The sequence below is a fragment of the Haemorhous mexicanus genome, chromosome 7, assembly GCF_027477595.1.
Source record: "Haemorhous mexicanus isolate bHaeMex1 chromosome 7, bHaeMex1.pri, whole genome shotgun sequence".
In the NCBI taxonomy this organism is placed as follows: Eukaryota; Metazoa; Chordata; class Aves; order Passeriformes; family Fringillidae; genus Haemorhous; species Haemorhous mexicanus.
The window spans coordinates 20,547,909-20,567,440 of record NC_082347.1 but is presented as its reverse complement, the minus strand read 5'-3'; the positions used below and the strand labels follow the sequence as shown (position 1 = coordinate 20,567,440).

Genomic DNA, 19,532 nt, shown 5'->3' with positions numbered 1-19,532 from the left:
AGAGGCCATTTTTTGATGCTTTACTTGTATTTTCTCCACCTGATTTGTTTTTCTTTTATATATATCCATATCCCCCATTTTTTTTTTTATTGTGCTTTGTTTTGTTTTGGTGAGGTTAAGTCAAAGGACTAGAAGTCAGGAGTTCTGGGTGTTATTTCTTGTCTCTGGGAAAATTGCTGGAGGTCACCTTCTGTTAGTCACTTAACCTCTCTCTGCTTTACTACAAAATGGAATTTTAAGCTCAGCAGGTTTTTGAAAAGTAATTCATTAATGTTTTGCAAAAAAACTGCTTTGTAGTCCTTGGCTGGTAGGTGCTGGAGAAATAGAAATTGCTTTTCTATTTAAATACTGAAATTATCTAGTACTAGGGTTCTCATGTTGATTCTGCTCTCCAGTAATCTGTTAAAACATTAAAGGTAAAGAAAAGGTATTTTAAAAAGCTCTTGTTTTGTAACAGCTCCATCTTTAACTTCTGCTAATGGATATCTCTTGTCAACAAAGTGCAAATCAATTTCAAGGCTAAACCCAAACTCTCTCATTTGCATATTGTTAACTGCTCTCTCTTTTCCTGTTAAACAGGAGGAAAAAGTCAATTAGGTATGAGGCAGCTGTCTTATTAATGAAGGGGTGGGATAAAATGTGAGGAACTCTTCTTTTGTAGCATATGCTTCTGAGCAGCTTGTTTTTCTGAACAAGGACAACTGCAGAGAACCAAGTTTTGTCTATTGCTTGCAAGGCTTCTGCTTTTTCTCATTTATGAAATCTCATATTTTAATTGTCAAATATTCCCAAAATGAAGAGTTGCTCTTTACTTTCATTGTAACCAAATCCCTGTCAGGCCAGAGGAATCACATGAAATAGTGTAGTTGACAATTACCATGCATACACATACATTAAAAAAAAAAAATCTGTCATGACATTCCTTTATGATTAAAACTTTGTTATAAACCATGAATGAATTATGGAAAAGAAAGCTGGAAGAAATCATACTGATTAGCCAAAGGACTTGGATAAAATGACATTTCTGAGACCTTTATATTCTAAAGGATTATTTACTGTCTACTTACAGAACATCTTAAGTCGTTTTGCAGAGGGAGTCAGTTTCCTGTTTAGAGCAGTGTTTCTGTAAGCTAATGAGGGCAAAGCGTGAGCCATAGGCAATGATGCTGTAATATTAGCTGTGACAGGGAGCTTGATCATAATTATCTTAACGAGGATAGGGTTAATTACAGTGGAAACTTAAAGTTTTTTCTGTTTGAATGAGGCGGCACTGAATACGTTGTGATGTTTTGTCGGTTTGATGTGACTTTGAAAATTGCAGTGGAAATCTCTTGGCAACACTTGCTCTCCTCTGGGAGCAGAGTGTGAGCCCTGCAATGAGGTAACTGAGACGGTACCTGTGGGTGAGATAATGGGCAGCTTTCATGACATTAGAGCAGGGACAAGCAGCATGCAATCCACCTTAGTGATGTTTATTAGCCTTTTGAAAGTAAGGGAAACAGCTACTTGCCACCAGCCCATCAGTGCTGGTTGCATTGTTGTGGTGAGATTGTGTGTTTGTTTTAGTATACTAACGTGGGGAGACATTTCTTTGTGCTGTGAACTATGAGAAAAGAGTACAGATTTAACTTTAGACTCGTTCTCTTTCTTAGGGGATTTGCCTCTTTTTATACTCGTCTCTTAGGTTGCTTGTGCCCTTCTTCCTATGCTGTGTGTATTTAGGCATGTCTCTCCTCTTTTGGAATGGGCTCATAAGGAAATACTTTTAGTACATTAATATTACTTGCACAACCTCATTAACAATAAAAATGACAGTATTTTGTACTGATTTGTGTCTCAGATTCTCAAAAATACTTTCTCCGTACCAATTTACAGTTGCACTCCTTTCTTATCCCCCATCTGCAGATGGGAGGTTGAGGCTCACGGAAGTTATGGGACTTGCTGAAGTTTGTACCATAAAACCAATTGTGTGGATTGTACTTCAAACTTTTACACTTTGGAGTACAACTGCCTGGCAATATTTCCTATTATATCATGATGGTAGAGACTGTTGCATAGAATTCAGTTGGTAGCAACACTGAATGACAGCAAACACATTTTTTCCTTATTTATTTCTTTACCACGTCTTGCCATTTTTATTTTGGTGCTTTCTTTCTTTTTCTGTTTAAGATGTAAAAAAAATTTCCATGAATAGCAAAACAACATATGGGTGTAAAATTGTATTAATTTTACAGAGAGAGGCTACACCCTCTCTCTGTACTGTGGCAACCCCTCCCATCTCCCAGGACTCTGAATTTAGGTGATTAAATCACCAAGTGCACACTGCTCTGATGACATGAAAACAGCAATTATAAGCAACCCCCTGTGTAACACGGCTCCTTTTTAACTGAGCAGCTAATAACATTACATGGCAAAAATTATCAAAACCAGACAGGTGTAAGGAGATTTGCGCACAATTTTCTCTGCCTATCTATGAAACTAGTACCCTTGTGTTCAGCCCAGGGTTGTGAAAGAAAGGCTGTTTCAATAGGCAACTCCCTCTAGTGTTTCAAGGCCTTTTGTCCCACTTCATGGCTTGTCATTTTGTTTTATGCCTCCCCTGCAGCAGTTTTGGATGTGCGCTTTCTTCTCCTTGCCAGTTGCCAACCATTTGCTGATTCTCATGATAAGAGTATTATATTTGCATAACATAACTCAAGAACAATGTGTATTTTGATGCTGACACTGACCAGAGCCCAAGCAGTGTTTTTTCACAAAGGACCTATTAACATCCCATAAGGCTCTGTGGTGCTGACAAGGAGGTGGCCTTCTCTGAACTCTTTTGGCAAGTCGAAGTCATACATTGAAATGTGAGGTTTGGAAATAATCCACTATTTATATAATAAAGAGTATTTAAGGGGAATTTGCTAAACTAGGTTTGTCAAACTGAAATGAAAACTCATAACAGCTTGATAAACTCACTGCTACTTCTTCCGAGTTTTTTTTGCCTTTTAAAGGTGCTTGGTGGAAAGCACTGTCTAAGATGTCTGCTGCTTTCTCCTCGAATCTTGACTTTGGCAAAACCAGGTCTGTTGTGACCTTTTGCTGCAACAGCTAGATCAGTGCAGCATGCTAGCACAGCTACTATTGGTGAACAGTTTATGTAGGCTGAATTGAGGTTTTTTTTTCCCAAAACTGTTGGTTAAAGGCACATGCAAAACGTCTGATTTACTGTGGTGATTATTTCAGTAAAATGTTTAGAGGCCTTTATTTTTTCAGTTTCAGCAATTGTAGTATCAATGCACTGTAATGATATAGAAACGCCATAGGTTGTAGGAGGCAAATTTTCTTCAGGTCCAGCTGCTGAGCGTCAAAATGGCATAAGTGATAGTTGCACCTCCCTTTCAAGTCGAGGGACTTTGGAATCCTTGGACTGAAATACACTGTTGCAGTGTTGCAAAAATGTTACTTGAATATTCATAGTTCAGTGTGCAGTACCCAGTGTAAAGGTCACACACTCGGTTTCTTTTGGTTGCTTGAGCTAAGTGTGATCTATAAGTGGTCTGTAAGTTCTAGCTACAAAAGCGGTATCTTGTTTTTGTTACACACATGAATGTTAAATTGCCTTTTCTAATAATACTTGTGTTTTCCTCCAGTAATTGTATCTGTGGAACATTCTAACAGGGACCTTGGCTGTACTTTGATCTTTGCCAAAAACTGGGGGGAGGGTGAGGAAATCCCCTCAGTATAAATGTCATTGGAAGCTAATAAATAGTATAACCTGCATCTCCCTTATTCATCACATTCTATAAAACAGCCAGGAGATACAGTGATGATCTTCCCACTGGTAGGCATAGTAGATCAGCTGTCAAGTCATGCAATCTCAGCATATCTTTAGGTGTCTGGTAGGTGAATGAGCTGTGAATGTGTGCCTGTGCCTATGCTTTGTGTATCGTGTGTCTTAGTTGATTAATATGTAGGGAGTTTTTTACTGTTGGAATGAGCAAGCCTTAAGAATCAGTCTTGGAACAGATGCCTTAACAAGGTACTGAAATGTTCTTTTTTAGTTTTTTGTGGGTTTTTTGGTACTTTGCTGTGAGAGGAATGACTGCTTCCAGAACCTTCTTTATTTACAAGTAATCATCTTCACTACCATGTTGTCAAATGCTCCTTTTTAAAGCTGCTCTCTGCAGTGCGACCTGTGGCTTGACAGTGGGACAGTAAGCTCCAAGAAGGAAGAAAGCAAATGCCTTTTCTGTCAGGAGTAATTCTGCATTTTATTTTGTAGAGAACATTTTATTTTGTTTGCATGAACTCAAGAAACTAATTAAGAGGTTAATAAAAAAGGGGGGAAAATCCCATCTACGTTTCCTAATATTGCATGTAAGGTAACTACTAAGAAATGATACTTGAAGTTGTATTTATTATTGTTAGCAGGGTATGATATTTCTTGGCAGAAATGATGGATGACAACTTAAATTTGTGTCCAGGGAATGAAGGTGAACTGTGACAGAGTTATTTATCTTGGGAATGGAGGTTAGGGTCAGGCGAGGCTGGGTGCCTGAAGGCACAAGACATTGACAAATTCATCCTGCAGGCCCCATATCTGAAGCCTTTTGTTTTGGATCCTGGCTACTCACTAAGTGACCCGCATCCTTCATCCTGCCAGCATGTGAAGGATGTGTTGCAGTGCCAGCACTCCCCTTGCCACTAATGCTTGTCATTCACTCTTCTGACAGGCCCAAACCAAAACTATTCCCACTCCTGAAAGGGAAGGTTAAAATATTTATTTCAGCTCATAATGGCCTCCCTGATTTAGTGGAGTATCATTTTTCCTGTTGCCTTTGTCGTTTGCAGGTCACTAGAAGGACTGAAAACATTCAGTTACTTGGAAGAACTGATCTTGGACAACAATCTACTTGGAAATGACCTTCTGTTACCCAGGTTACCCCACCTCCATACCTTAACCCTCAACAAGAACCAAATATCCTTTCAAAGAAATACCTGCAAAATGTCAAATGAGTTTTATGTGTCAGCCAAATTAAAGTATGTGAAATATAGTTCATGTGCCGACAAAGCATTCTCTCGTTTGGCACCTGGAATACTTCATAGTAATTTATTACAGGTCATTCATAAATGAAATGAACCATTATATCTTCCTGTTGCTCCATTTTAGTGAGAGATCTAAGTTATGGCTCTGAAGAAATCTTTCTAATAGATAAAATAGAGAAAGAAAATAATGTCAGTGCTACCCGTGTGCAGCAGTTCCTGTGTTTGCTTGGGGTTCTGTTGCAGGCTGACCTCTAGTGGAATAGAGCGTGCAGTGAAACGCTCTCGGGTTTTAATACTTTAAATAGCTCTTAAAGCATTAAAGTGAGATAAAATTAATTAAACCCACATAATAATTTTAATGATTTTCTCTATTTTCGTGAAACTGGTAATATGCACAATTGTCTAGCTGCTGTGCAACTGCAGCTGTAAAAGCATGTCACTCTCTTCTTTGTGTTCCAGTTCTGTATAAATTCACGTAAAATGCTCTCCAAATCAAGGTCTTAATATAGTAAAGTCTTTTGGTATGTGACTAAGTCCAGTTGTAAACCAATTAGTCACTTCTCCATATGCCTTAAGTTAGTGCCTATTTCTGTTTATTAAGAATAAATATGTCAACATTTGTCTAAATACTCTGCTGCATCAGAGCCCCTAGTCTGTAGGCTTACGGATAATGGTCTGTAAAAACTAATTATCTGCAAAGGCTATCCACGTAGTCTCAAGTATTCCATAATTTTCTCAGACTTTGACCCATCTGGAGATTTGAAGGTGTGTAATGTATGATTTTGCAAAAGTGAAGGGTGATCAAACTGTGGCCAGAGGGCCAACGGAGGCCTGCAGAGTCTTAGAGCACAGCCCGCTAAAGCCCTGGCCCTGTAATTGCAGTGTGAGGACAAGACTGCTCAACTGCAGGCTTTTATTACAGACAATGTAAACTGAGAGCAATTTGCCTCCTACTAAAGCAAAATCCTCCTACTGAGGGGAATAAAAATAACTGCAGATTCTACCATTTCTGCACTTATTTTTGACTCTATAAATAAATAAAAATCAGCAGAGTAACTTTCTTTCTTGGAGCTGTGGAAATTTGCCAAGAGTGTCTCTTGAACAGTAACAATCATTACTGTACTAGGTATTTGGCAAGATTTATGGCTAATACAGGGTATTATGGGTTGGATTTGAGTAACTGGTTTTATTGTTTTGTCGTTTGCTGCCATGGTAAAATCTAAACTTGTGAAGAATGTACAAGAACGTTTTTGTTGTGGTGATGCCACTTACAAACCATGAAGTGTAACTGTGGCCATAAGACCGAAAAGAACGTAAGTATATTTGTCCTATGAGCAGCAGTCCTGGAGGAGTTTTGCACTTCCCAAAAAGAAGGCAGAGGAACTGAATACTAACTCAATGAATAAAATCAGAGGGAAAAAAATTATCCCATCAGCAGTAATCTTTAAAGAGTTTCTGCTGGTCCCACAGACAGACTAGAATAGTATTGTCAAGTGAGTAAGCTCTCAAAGTCAGTGATAACATGATAAGAATGATTTGATGTGTCCTGGGAGTTTTTTAATTCAATCTAAAATCTATGAAGTTAGAGCTTTGAGAGTATTGAGGTATTCAGGTATAGAAATAATATATGCATTTTGTACTGTGCTACAAATAACTTAATAGAGGAGTTGCAGAAATACTTGTGCAGTACAAACTGCCCAGAGAAGAAAAATTAACTGCTGTCCATCATTAACATCCTGAGCCCTGAGGAGCAGTGATCTCTTGTAGGGAGGATGCATCAGTCTACAGACACCTTCCAGACTCCTCTCCTCCATGTTAATGCTGTGTTTGAAAAAGGTCTTATTTGAACTTGAACAACTTCTTTTAATGAATTATTTCTCTATAGAATTCTTAAAAAAATGTTAAGAAAAAAATGTACATTTAATAGGATAATGAAATACATTACAGAAGAGTGTTCAGTATACAACAGTAGCACTGTATAAAGGACACAAGTGAACAAAGAACACTGATCTGAAATAAAACTTTAGTGGGTGGAATATTGGCACGTATACATAAATATATACAGAGAGAGATGAAAATAAAAAGCCAAACTGACCCCTTTGAAAATTGGACTACCATGTAAACTTTAGAACACATATATGAGCTTTTCTGAGTATCTCTTAATATAACTGTACTCTTTTCTCCTTTTGTTCTGGCTTGATTTTGATCCATATCCTTTTTTGATAGTTCTTATAAGAGCTTTCTACTACTTTTGCATGGTTCACTTATTGTGTGGCATTGCATGTGTAAATAACATTTGGTCCCTCCTAACGCAATGTCTGGATACTGTACAAATGTGAAAGCTTATCTCTAAATCAGGCAAAGACTAAGAACAATCACCTGGTAATTTTTTCTTCTGGTTGCCTATTTCAGTTCCAGTCAGGCTGCTACAAATTTTTCTACTGCAAGTGGAAGAAGCAAATTAAAATCTTGCAATCAAAAAAATATTTTTTCTTTAATGTATAATCTGTTTAAAAATATTTTAAAATGCAGTCTATATAATGGAAATACCCAAAGGAGAGTTGTCAACACTGTGCAGTGTTGGATTATGTAACTAATATGCTTTATTTCATGTATATAGTGTGGTTATTTTTTGAAAAGTCTGATTTACTTTGGAAAACATATCTTAGTTTCTTTCTCACACATAGTGGACAGCAGAAAGCAGCACAGATCAGGATGGTTGGGGGTAGATGGGAAGTTGCTTTTGGAGGAGGACTTATTACTGCAGTCTCTATTCTTGTAATGGGAAGCCTCATTTCTCCTTTTAAGTGTGTTAACTAGATACTATGAATTAGTCAGAAAACTTCTAAATAGATTTATTTCTCTGTGGGTGTTATAGCAGTGTGAGGATTTGTGCCTTTTCACTGTGCAGTTCTTGACCACTATGGACAGTATAGTATGAACTTTTCCATTTCCATTACATTTCAGTCTTTATATTATTTGTCAAAACTACTCAAATGGGCATCTTCAAAATTTGACAAACTATCAAAAGATAGTTTGTCAAATATATATATATACACAAACACATGCCTGTATGCTGAAAATTAGAGGCTGCTCACTACCTCGTTTCTAAACAGACAAGTCTGATAATGAACCAGATCTGTGATTCTTTGTAGTAAAACTCAATTTCTCTACTTAGTCCAGTAAGCTGGTCATATATTTAACATACATTCTATATGCTTTTGAGGAGCTGGCACTAAAATTTTTTGAGAAAAAGGTGTTGCATGTAAATGTAACACACAGAGAGGAGGGCCGTGAGGTTGGTGAAGGGCTTGAGAGGAAGCTGAATGGCAGCTGAGGTCCCTTGGTCTCCTCAGCCTGGACAAGAGAAGACTGAGGGCAGACCTCACTGCAGTCCCAACTTCCTCCTGGGGGGAAGAGGAGGGGCAGGCACTGATCTCTGCTCTGTGGTGACAGTGACAGGGCCCGAGGGAATGTCCTGAAGCTGAGTCAGGGGAAGTTTAGGTTGGAAATGGTTCTTCACCAGAGGGTGGTTGGGCACTGGAACAGCTCCCCAGGGCAGTGGTCACAGCAGAGCTCATAGAGCAATTGGACAGTGCTCTCAGACACAGGGTGTGATTTGGGGGATGTCCTGTGCAGGGTCCTTAGTCATCCTGGTGGGTCCCTTCCAACTAGCATATTCTGTGGTTTTATAATTGAATCTATGTCTAGGTTTTGAATGGTTTAGGGAAAAAACAAAGTATTTCATACCATGGGAAATCTAGAACTGGGCAGAATGTCCATAATGGTATGTACATTTCTTATGGCAAGAGGAGCTGATTCAGATTTAGGTATTACATGTTCTTGAGTCTTAGAAAGCAGAATGTATTAAGTACCTCAACTGAATGACATACCAGTAAGTACTTCTGGAATGATTTGTCTTCACACAGGTCTCATAATAATCTGTAATATTTACAGATTTTCTTATCACCAAAACTATAGATTGGAATTTTTTTTGCCTCTGTGCTTGTTCCTAAATTGTCCTCAAGTGCCTGAAGACACAGAAGTCCCAGTCTGACCAGAATCTCATTATATTAACTGCTGAAGACTTCTTGTTTAGATTGAGTAAATACTTTAAAGATACAAATTGTCTCCTATTATGCATTGTTCCCCATTCCCTCTAAACAGACGACTGAAGTGGTACTGAACTCTACCTGCATAGGCTTCTGAGTTCTCCACACCACAACTGTGGATTTAGTGAAATCTGTGTGGCTTGTTAGAGAACTTCTGTACCTAATGAGCCAAGAATCTTTCTTCTAGAAAAGAAGGTTCTTGAGATTCTTTTTCTGAAGTAAAATTTAAGTCATGTGAATGCCATCATGGAAGAGAGAAGTAGTCTTCCATGCACCTTCCATACATCTATGGAAGAGAGAAGTAGTCCACAGTCCAGGTGATTCCTTACTGTTCTACAGCAGTGCTTGCAAGAGTTGAGCTGCAGATACCAGAACTTTTTTAAAAATTGTGATCTGCTACTTTTTTTGTCTTCATGATGCTTTGTTACTTAATAACATTGAAATGTGGTCTTCAAGTCTGCAGCCTTGGAACCATGGGAATTCTAAAATGCCTTTAAAAGCACTAGCAACTCCTGCTACATAAAGAAAACTAATGCTGCTCTCGGCAGAATGGCATTTTTTTCCCATATATTCAGTATGCAGGAAGCTCTCTATGAGATATATGGGCTTAGTTAATTACCATCCACTCTGCACCTTTTTCTTCTTGAGCAAAGTGGTTTCAAAGTCAGTGAGCAAGGCCTTATCTTGAGGTCCTACCTCCCTACCAGATCGGGTTCAAGCCAGAATGTGGCATACAAATGACTGTGTGTGACATCCTATTGCACACAGAGAAGAGGGAGATGTATACTTGCATATTGCAAGCTATTTCTGTGGTTATCCAACCTTGAAGACCTAGCACATTCTAATGGAAAAGCGTTCAGGTGGCAAAGATCTTTTCATACTGCATTCAGAGCAGAATTGGTAACTTCTGATTCAAGGCTATTTGTGTGTGGCACAGCTTATGATTGCTACATCATGTTTGTGATAAATTTAATTGAAGCAAGTGTTTCACCTGGGAATAAATATAAGTACCTTGCTCATTTATGACTCTGGTAGAAGTGTCATTCAGCTGTTTTAATGTTAGGTTTGTTGCAGCAACTGCATGACAGATGATGAGTTGGCAGAAAACTTTTGAATGACAGTTTTGGGACTTTCTATGTGATGATCTGGAATTCTGCATGATATATTCCTGATATTCTTGTGTACATATTTCAGAAATATTTTCAATGTATGCTGATTGCTCTTTACTGTGTCTCCTTGCTTCCAAGAACTTCCAAAAGCTGCAGTCAATGAAGTTCATTAACATGGAAAGTTGTCCTGCAACTCTTTTGGGGAAGTAGAATGGCTTTTTGAAAGATAATGGTGGAGCAACTTGGAAAGCACTGAGAGAGGACAAGAGTGGTTACTTTTCTGTATTTGAGTGTGTGACTAGTAAAAAGAATTGCTAGTAGACAAAAAGTGAAGAGAAAGAAATCCCAGGTTCTCTTGCATATGTCAAACTATAAAAACTAATTGTATGGTGAGATAGGAAATGTGTAAGTTTTTTTAAGCAGAATAACTTATTTGGAAACTTTGCATAGATTATGTTTCTGCATGGGCTTGACCTGCAGTTTTTCCAGAGAACAAGCATGAATATGGTTATACCGACAATGCTGATAAGGAAGGAAGAAATGCTGTGGTGTTTGGGGATGGCCAGCATTAGTGCTCAGTACCTAAAGCATCTGACCCTTCTATTACTCTCCATAGAGGGTTCATGCAGTGTCTCTGCCCTGGAAATATGCAGAAAAGACGTAGCTAAATTATACAGAAGAACACAGAAGTCTGGAATAGAGGAGCTCATAAGACGTCATGCAGTAGTCTCTGTGTGAATCCACTCAACCTCTTAGAAGTTTAATAGAATAGTCTTTTGCTATGCTTGCTGTCAAAAGACACAGCTTAGCATCAAAATGACTGTCCCTGCTTGTGAGGTTCTCCTAAAACTGACTTAGTCAAGTGGCACTATCCACTCAGAGTTCACAACTTTGTCCTTGTGCAAATGTAATATTTCCTTAAAACTAATGTTTGAATGGTTAAAAAGGGGACGTAGTCCTGGCTAGTCACTAGAATTTTAGTCCAGGCTACAAGATTTTCTAAAAAATAAACAAATCACTACAAGCTTGCACAGACAGTTAATTCTTAGCCAGAGAAAGAAGACACATCATTTGCTTTGTGCTTTTGCTTGCTCTTTCTGCCTTCGAGAGAACCTCAAAAACAGTGGTACTGAGTATGAGAGAGAGGGTGAAAATGGGCAAGTCAGAACATGCCTATTTGTAAGATATTTTAGGTGTGTATGTCTGCTTGTGAACAGTCTAAATATGCATGTGTGGTATGCACATTGTAACAGTCTGAAGGGGCTTTGAAAAGTTCATCTGTGAGAGATACCCAGTTCTTTTAAATGCTTCCCTAATTTAAAACTGGTACAGTCTCTTGGATGAAATTTTAAAGTATGTCCAGTGTGTTTCTGTTAATTGTTCCTGAAGACCAAGTTACATTTTTGGAGGGAGCCATTGTTTTATAATTCCTGAGCTGTAGAGCTGATGATTTTAAAATGTTAATTGTTACAGTTTTTTCTTTTGTTTGATGTCTGTTAGAAAGAGAGGCAGTATTAGATCGGTAATGATGGCACTTGAATTAGGAGATGGATTACTACACTAAGGGTTTTTAATTATCACAACAGCAGTACTTTAAACCATTTTTCACACAGTAGACAATAGTGTAAGTGTTGGCATCACTGTTACAAATTCACCTGGTGATCAGTGACACTGACTTTAGACAGATCAGTCCAGAGCTATTTTTGCAGAACTCTAAATAAATCCATGGACAGTGCTAGTGAAAATGTATTTATTTAATTGTGGGTTTTCTTTTTTGGAGAGAATGGAGCTGAAATTGGTCTTAGAAGTGGCACAGCAGGGTTTTGCAGCTCTTTGGCTCTGATTGTGCCAATATGGCACTGCTTGGACTGCAACAATAAACCATAAAAAGGAAGCTGGCAATAAAATTTCAGATTTGCTTTGATTTTCTCTCTCCATATTTTCCTAGCCTTGTTTTAGAAAGACATAATGCTTTTGGTGGCATCATATAGTTGCAGTATTGTGATTTAAATAAGTATTTGACATGCTAATTAACTAAACACTACACTAGAAGTGCACCATGACTTATGAGTCATCTCTGAGAAATACTCAATCATGAGAATTTTAACAGAATATCATTGTTTTCTTTGTACATGCTTTGTAAAAAATAACTGTGGTGTTAGGTGAATGAGGCTTCTTGGAAAATCAATCTGTACCTTGTATTTTGTTTTTAAGAGGGATAAGAAAAAATGTCTAAGTCCTAAACAAGAGAAAAATTAATTATTTTTATTTATGATATAACTTCTAATTCTCTTGCATGAGATACTTCTTAGGGGGTGTTTTTGCATCTGAAAAAAAATGCTCAGGGTTTAGATATGAGATATTAGAATCTAGACACTAAGTTCCAAATTTGGGAGAGTTGGATTTTTGAAATGCAGATTATCAGCTCCTGTTATTTGCCTAAAATTCTTGGTGGATATGGTGTCTCTCTCTTTTGCTTTCAATAGGCTTTAGAGGTGTAGTCTTACCCCTAGTGCATATCTAAGCTGACACTGCTCTTCAATACATTTCTAAATGCATTTTGCATTTGCCTTGAAGGCTGCATGTTCAGATGGGAGTTAGAATACATGCCTTGCTCCACATTCAGCAAACTTCTGGGGAGAACAGCCTTTACACAAGAAATAGCTCTGCTGAACTTAGAAGCAAAAGTCCTGCATGTTTACTTCATAAAAGAAGCAAAGCAAACATTTTGAATGACTTTTATTTTTTTTTTTGGTTGGGGTGTTATTTTTATGTTTTGGTTTTTTTTTTCTTTTGATAGGAAATTACCAGATACAATCAAAGCCTTGCAATAGCTAACCTCCTGTGTGTGATTGCTGTTATGGCAATAACTGTCTTTTGTAATAATAAACTTTTTCTCTCAAGGAGCCTTTTTGCAACTAAAGCAATGCTGGGAGAAATTAGGTGTTGCTCCTGGCTGAGGGAGGGTGCCAGGTTCAAGCACTTCTCTAACAGCCTTAGGAAACTTTTAAAAAGCCTTTTCCACACTTGAACATGTGTGGAAAAACAGTTTGTGAGTTTCCCATCACAGTCACATACTTCCTGAAAGAGCCATGAAAAAGTTTGTGTGAGCTCAAGGTCCAGGTATGAAAATGAGCAACAAATTTTGGATTGGTGATTTGTCCTAGCTAACAAATCTTATGGTGCTACAAAAAGATAATTTTTTCTTGGGGTTTGGTAGATTAATTATTGGTATAAAGCATTCTTTAATGTGGCTTAGCCAAATTAAAAATTAGCATTCCTATCTTTTCAATTAATTAGTAGATCTTATTTCAAATCCTCGTTTTCCTCACTCATAGAAAATATTTAAGTATGGCTGCTTAGATTTCATAGAACAGAACGCTGACTATGAGTGTAGATACATTGATTTTACTATATTAGAATTAGTAATTGTTGGCATGATCTTCGTGTGTGTTTGGAAATAAACTAAAATTTCAGGCTTACAAAAAATGGACCGCATTTTTAACAATGAAGATCTTTTCTCTTTGTATTGCTTCTGTTGCCCTTAAGATATTGGGTTGAAGAAATAAAGTAAATTCCATCAGCTAAAAATAACAAAGATAAGAAACACATAAATCAAGTATAAATAATAGCAACGAAAGTGAACTGAGGATTTAAAACAATAGTTTGTCTCTAACAGCAGAAGGGAATAAAAACTGAGCAATGAAATATCCTTTAATGGTTTTGAATAATTATTACTCTTGTTTAAGTCAATTGATGTTTAAATATTGGAAACTTTGACACACATACGAATGGCATATTTTTTGAGAATCACACCAATATTTTGTATGTAAATTGAAGTAAATTAGAATTTGTATTTCAGGTCTTAGAGACTGTCATACTCGGCCATAACAACAAAATAATTATTTGATCAATTAACAAATTGAGGTGCAAATGGTTGAATATTGTTGTTAGGCTTAATCCTAACATGTGATTTCCAGTACTGCAGTGGTTAAAGACAGTTTAACCTTTGTTTGCTGGTTTGTTTTATTCAGGTTTACAATAATGAAGGTGTACCCTTCGTATTTATGTTCCCAGAAATCCAGTTAAGTTAAATAGCCTCATGAGCATCAAAATATAAGGCTCTTTTAATGAAAAAATTTATGCTTTACAAGACTTTAAATCTTCACATATAAAGTATTTGTAACACCAAAGTCTTTAAGTTGCACTTAGTAAAGCATTAAGTGGCATATCCTAATTGAGTAGTTACAAATGTGTTGTGTGACACTCAAAGCGTTTATATGCTGGGAGTGAACCTGGGTTGTTGTGGTTTGACTTTTTTCTTTTTCTTTTTTTTTTTTTTTTTTAAACTCATTTTCCAGTGGACTGAATATATTAGTGATGAATGTGCTGTGAAACTAACTGTTTGTTTCCATGCTGGAAAAGTTTCATGGCTCCAGCAATTGCTAGCCATTTTACCACACAGCATCCATCATTTTGTCAAAGTTTTAATGTTTTGTAGTGAACCACCTAGGAAAGAAAGGCGGAGAAAAGAATGACAAAACAGCCCAATTCTTTCATTCCATGCCAAAAAACTGACTGAAGTTTATCCCTGTTTGCCCTTGGAACAATTAATGTGACATTTTCCTGAATGCCATACTAAATTTGATTGTCAGTTATTGAAATATATGTTTAAATCAGCAGTGATGCAACTCCAAATGCTTTTTTCATTAATGTCATTGAAGCCTTAACCCACTATGTTTGACACATAACAGAATTAGAAAGCCTTTTGGACCATTTGGCTGAAGTTGTGCCCTCACTACAGTATCTCAGTTTGCTTGGAAACATTGCTTGCCCAAATGAACTGGTCTGCAAAGAAAAGGATGAAGATGACTACCAGAGATACAGGTTAGTGTTTTCATTTGTGGATGTGATAAAGCATGAAAGTTTTGTTTTACTACTGGAAAAGTTCTAAACTAAAATCAACCCAGAGTCTCAAACAAACATCTACTCTATTCTGAAAGCACTGTAATGCTCTGCCATGAAACACTTGGGAATTTGAGTAGCCCCCATTTCAGTGAGATCATACTCAGGAACCCTGTTTCAAGGAACATTTCAGTGCTGTGTAGCACATGTCTGAGTTGAGCAGGTGTGCACAGGATTTCCTGAATGTGAGTATTCATATACCCCTACTAAAGACATTTCCTTCTTTAAGGCCAAGATAAGGCAAGGTTTGTGTACACTGAGGGTGAAAGGCAATGAAAAAAGAGAAAAAAAAAAAAAATCACTCCACTGAGATAGCCAGTGGCCTTGTTTGATGCTCATGTTTGATATGGTGCTAAGCTGCTTCTACAGTAGTTATCAAAGCACTATTAAGGCAGAATAAATGCTGCCTCCTATATTGTGCTGCTTCACTTGAGAGCAGTTACATTCTAATAAAAAAAACCCAAACTATCTTTATAATGTAATGTCAGTTAGCTAGATTACACAAGAGGTCATCTGAAATTTAATATGGAGACTTGATAAAATTCTATAAGTCCAACTGAAATGTTGCTAAAAGTTTTAAGGATTATTTTAAAAAATCCCAGAAATACTCGTAACTGATGATGGTTATGAATATAGATCCATAACTTACGGAATGTCTGCTAAGTGGTGTAATTTTCAGAGCTACAACCTTAAGACAGGTGAGGCATTGATTATGCAGGAAAAAAGAGACATGAGATGTATTTTTCCTTGCTGCCACCTGAGGCATTGATTCAGTCCTTGTGTGCTGGCACTTTTCACATTGGCTCGGAAGGCGTTTGGAGGCGGGTCGGAGCCAAGCAGTGCTGGTCACCTTGCCTTGCAGAGCCTGAGCTTGCTTTTTATTAGGATCATCCACAGTATTCCGAGTTATATAATAAACTCTGATCTTATCTTCAGGTAATCCAAACTGTGCTCTAGGAGTTAGGATAAAACAATACAAAGTTGAGGAGACTAAAAGCAGTTTTATGGGGAATTTATGGGCTCCAATTCATTGCGTTCAGAAATAGTGAAGGTTTAACAGCAGCACAACTGTCCCAGATGTGCACATATACTTTTTAGTTTGTTTCAAATTTTTCAGAAGGATTTCTAGGTTGTCACACTCTCACCTTTTAATGATTCCACTTTTGAATCCAGCTTAGCATTTTGGTTTTCATGGAGTAGAGCAGCCTAGATTTTATAAAATATTTTCCCATTGCTTTCACACTTAAGTGGAAGGTATGCCTACTCTCCAGCTTACCAGACTATAATAGTGCTGTCTGTATGTAAATTTATGTGACATGTGCTCTAGAAAATTGCTCAAAAAATGAATGATATTTCTACAGTTTACTGTTTTTCACTTTAAGTATGTTTTCTGACAATATGTCTCCTATTAATCATTTAAGCAAAAGTAGTATGTTAAAGGAGCCATTCAGAGGCAAGAACCCATGGTTCATTTAGTGCTCTCTGAAAAAATTCCTTATTGATTGACATCCTCTGTGGTTATGTGATGTAATATTTATAATATGTCACAGAGCCATACATCAAAACAAGCATATCCCTTGTTTCATTTCAATGCAAAAATGTTGATTTCAGAGAGGTCGAGGAAGTTTTAGGTCACAGCCTGGTAAACCACCATGTCAAAGTGTGAAGGGATTCTATTTACATATTTGCTGGAAACTGCAACTTTGCATCCATTTTATTTCCTCTCAATTTTTCAAAACCCTGGGTGTTTTTTTCTGGGTAAACTAGGTTGATTGAAGTACTTTTAAGAAAGAAGAATGGGCTTCTAATTAGTTGAATGATTTATGGTTCTGCTGCTATAATGAAAGCTTCCTGATCCTTTTCCATTATTATTTGTTGCATAATATGAAATGTGTTTGCTAGACAGCATCAGATTCAAAACCCAAAACCATGGATCAATCAATTGATCTATCTGCCAATCTGTAGGGGAATATATATCACCTACATGATGGAACTGATTACAAGTACTCTTCTAATTTTACTCTGAGTAATTCAGAGTTTTCGATATGCATTCTCAATCATCTTGAACACAACTTTTGTCTCTTCCAGTTTCAGCATTTTTTGATGATTTGAAAGAGCTTTTTTTTCCTAAGATTTTTTTTAGAAATTTTTCAGAAACCATCAGAATATTACATTCATGTGAAGTTGAATTATGTATAAACTTGAATTATGCAAACATTGTGCTTCCCCATAACTTCGACTAGCTTTGTTTTGTTCTGAATGGGAACTTGTTGTAAAGTTTTGCAGTGACCATTGGAACCAGAGCTTCATTTTTCATTGAGCTTTAATTTTGTTCCTACTGAGTTCAATTAGAGTTCAGGCTATTTAATTCCTTAACCAGAAAGAGAAAGGTGCTAGAAATCCAAGCTTTACTTAATCTTCTAATTCCAACAAACTGAAAAGATCCGTTAACCTCCCAAAATCCTAATGTTAAAAAATGTGGAAAATAATTTTTTTTAAATTCAAGGTCCAGCAATTCACAATGATCATAAAAATGGAGGTTAAAAGTGATATTATTTACTTAAAAAATAATTAGGTTATATCAAAAATACTTGGAAAATTATAAAAGTATGCTTTTGGTCAAGAAATTATGATCTGATTCTTCAGGTGATCCATTGGTATACCATTTCTATAATTTCATTACTAGAGCTCTTTTCTAGTCTTACATTAAAACTACGTTTTATACTGAAACATTCTTCTGGTTTTTTTTCTCAAAGTACTTATTTTTTGTCTCAGAACCACAGCAACTTTTGAACAAGATTTTTTTATGGAAGAAGAAAAGGGTTTTTTTTGCCATCCCTGCCATTCCTTCTTACTTTTAAAATGTGTAGGAGAACAGATTGATGAAAAAAATCTCTGGGTTATTGGAATTTTTGCTTGGACAAAAAAAGAAAATGGGAAGTTCCCTTCTATGATATTTTATAGGCAAACCTATTTGGTTCATTTTAAAGACTCATGGTTTTTTTCCATCATTGTTAAAATGGCTTTAGTTTCTTACTACTAAAAATAAAGCTCTCTTTATCTTATTTTTAAAGCTTTCTGTATTTGGGTTATTATTTTGCAAAGGTATATTTTGGTGGTGAGGGCAAGGGAAAGCAGAATACCTAATATGTAATGGTGATAGGAAAATTTAAAAGCTTTTGGCTGAACTAGGCGGGAAGAAACACAGAAAAATAGGTTGCAAAACAGTGTCCTCTAGAATAACCTAGACTCAAATCTCTGCTTTGAAGATTGTGGGGGGGAAAACAAAGGTCATGACCCAGAGATCAAAGTAGCAGAAGCCAACACAGTAATTGCTGCTTGCTTCTGTTGTACTCACAGTTGGTCAGTCCTGTGGGTGTATTGTTTGCAGAGAAAACTTCAAAGGTGGTGTTAGTGAACTGTGAAAAATCATCTGGGTCACAATGTATTACAAAGCATTTGTGAATTCTGCAGGTGACCTCACCTATTTTCATTAAAGCGATATGATTGTGAAGAATTCATGCCATGTGTGAAGTTTTCAGTGGTTGTTCATTCTTCTTTGCTCCTTATTGACATTTCCTGGAATGATGCATTCATTAAATGCTGTTGACATGGAAACAAGGGCAAGTGGAAACAAATGCCAGAGTTTATTTTAAATTTGCTTAAAAGTACATGTACTAGATATACTATCTTTGGCTGGGGGAGCAAATGATGATAACCTTATGAAGTCCTCTTAAGATATTACAGCAAGAAAGGAAGTGTGTGTGTTTGTATGGATTAACTTTTCAAGCTAAATCAGCTATTCCCATCCCACAGTTTTGACTGTGAGAAATTATGGGTCTTCTAGCATTTTCAGTGTTCTTGCAGTTTCATTTTGTTTTATTGTGGTTTTGTTTTATTTTTTTTTAATGCCACAAGATTTGCTTTTCTATTTTAAATAGTCTTGTATTTGGATGGTGATATAAATAGATATGTTCAATAAGGAGTAGCAGGCTAGAAATCCTCACTCCATAATGAAAATAATGCTAATATATAATGATGAGAACCAGTGAACTCACTGTTGAGGCTCTCTTTAAGCAGGAGGGATTGAAGTCTGTGGTCATTGTGTATATGTTCTTCATGAACTTCATTAGGTGATTAGGGTATTCCCTTACATCTGTACAATCTATGAACATGTGCTACTTCAGTGTTTGAGTGAAACCTTGTCATCTCACCAGTACCTGAAAGGAAATGTGTGCTTGGAAGACATCCAATGGCCACACCAGGTCCATCTGAGACTGGGCACTGGAAGGGTTCATGGGCAAGAACAATTACC

At 36.8% G+C, this 19,532-nt stretch overlaps 1 protein-coding gene across 5 annotated transcripts in view; it reads left to right on the top strand.

The window, feature by feature from the left end:
* LRMDA (leucine rich melanocyte differentiation associated) overlaps positions 1-19,532 on the top strand; it is a 633,198-nt gene that overhangs the window by 361,931 nt on the left and 251,735 nt on the right. For all 5 annotated transcript variants that reach the window (XM_059851313.1, XM_059851314.1, XM_059851315.1 and 2 more), the window contains 2 exons: positions 4,837-4,968; positions 15,005-15,139. In XM_059851313.1, the coding sequence (XP_059707296.1) occupies positions 4,837-4,968; positions 15,005-15,139 (267 nt within the window). The remainder of the gene's footprint in view (positions 1-4,836; positions 4,969-15,004; positions 15,140-19,532) is intronic.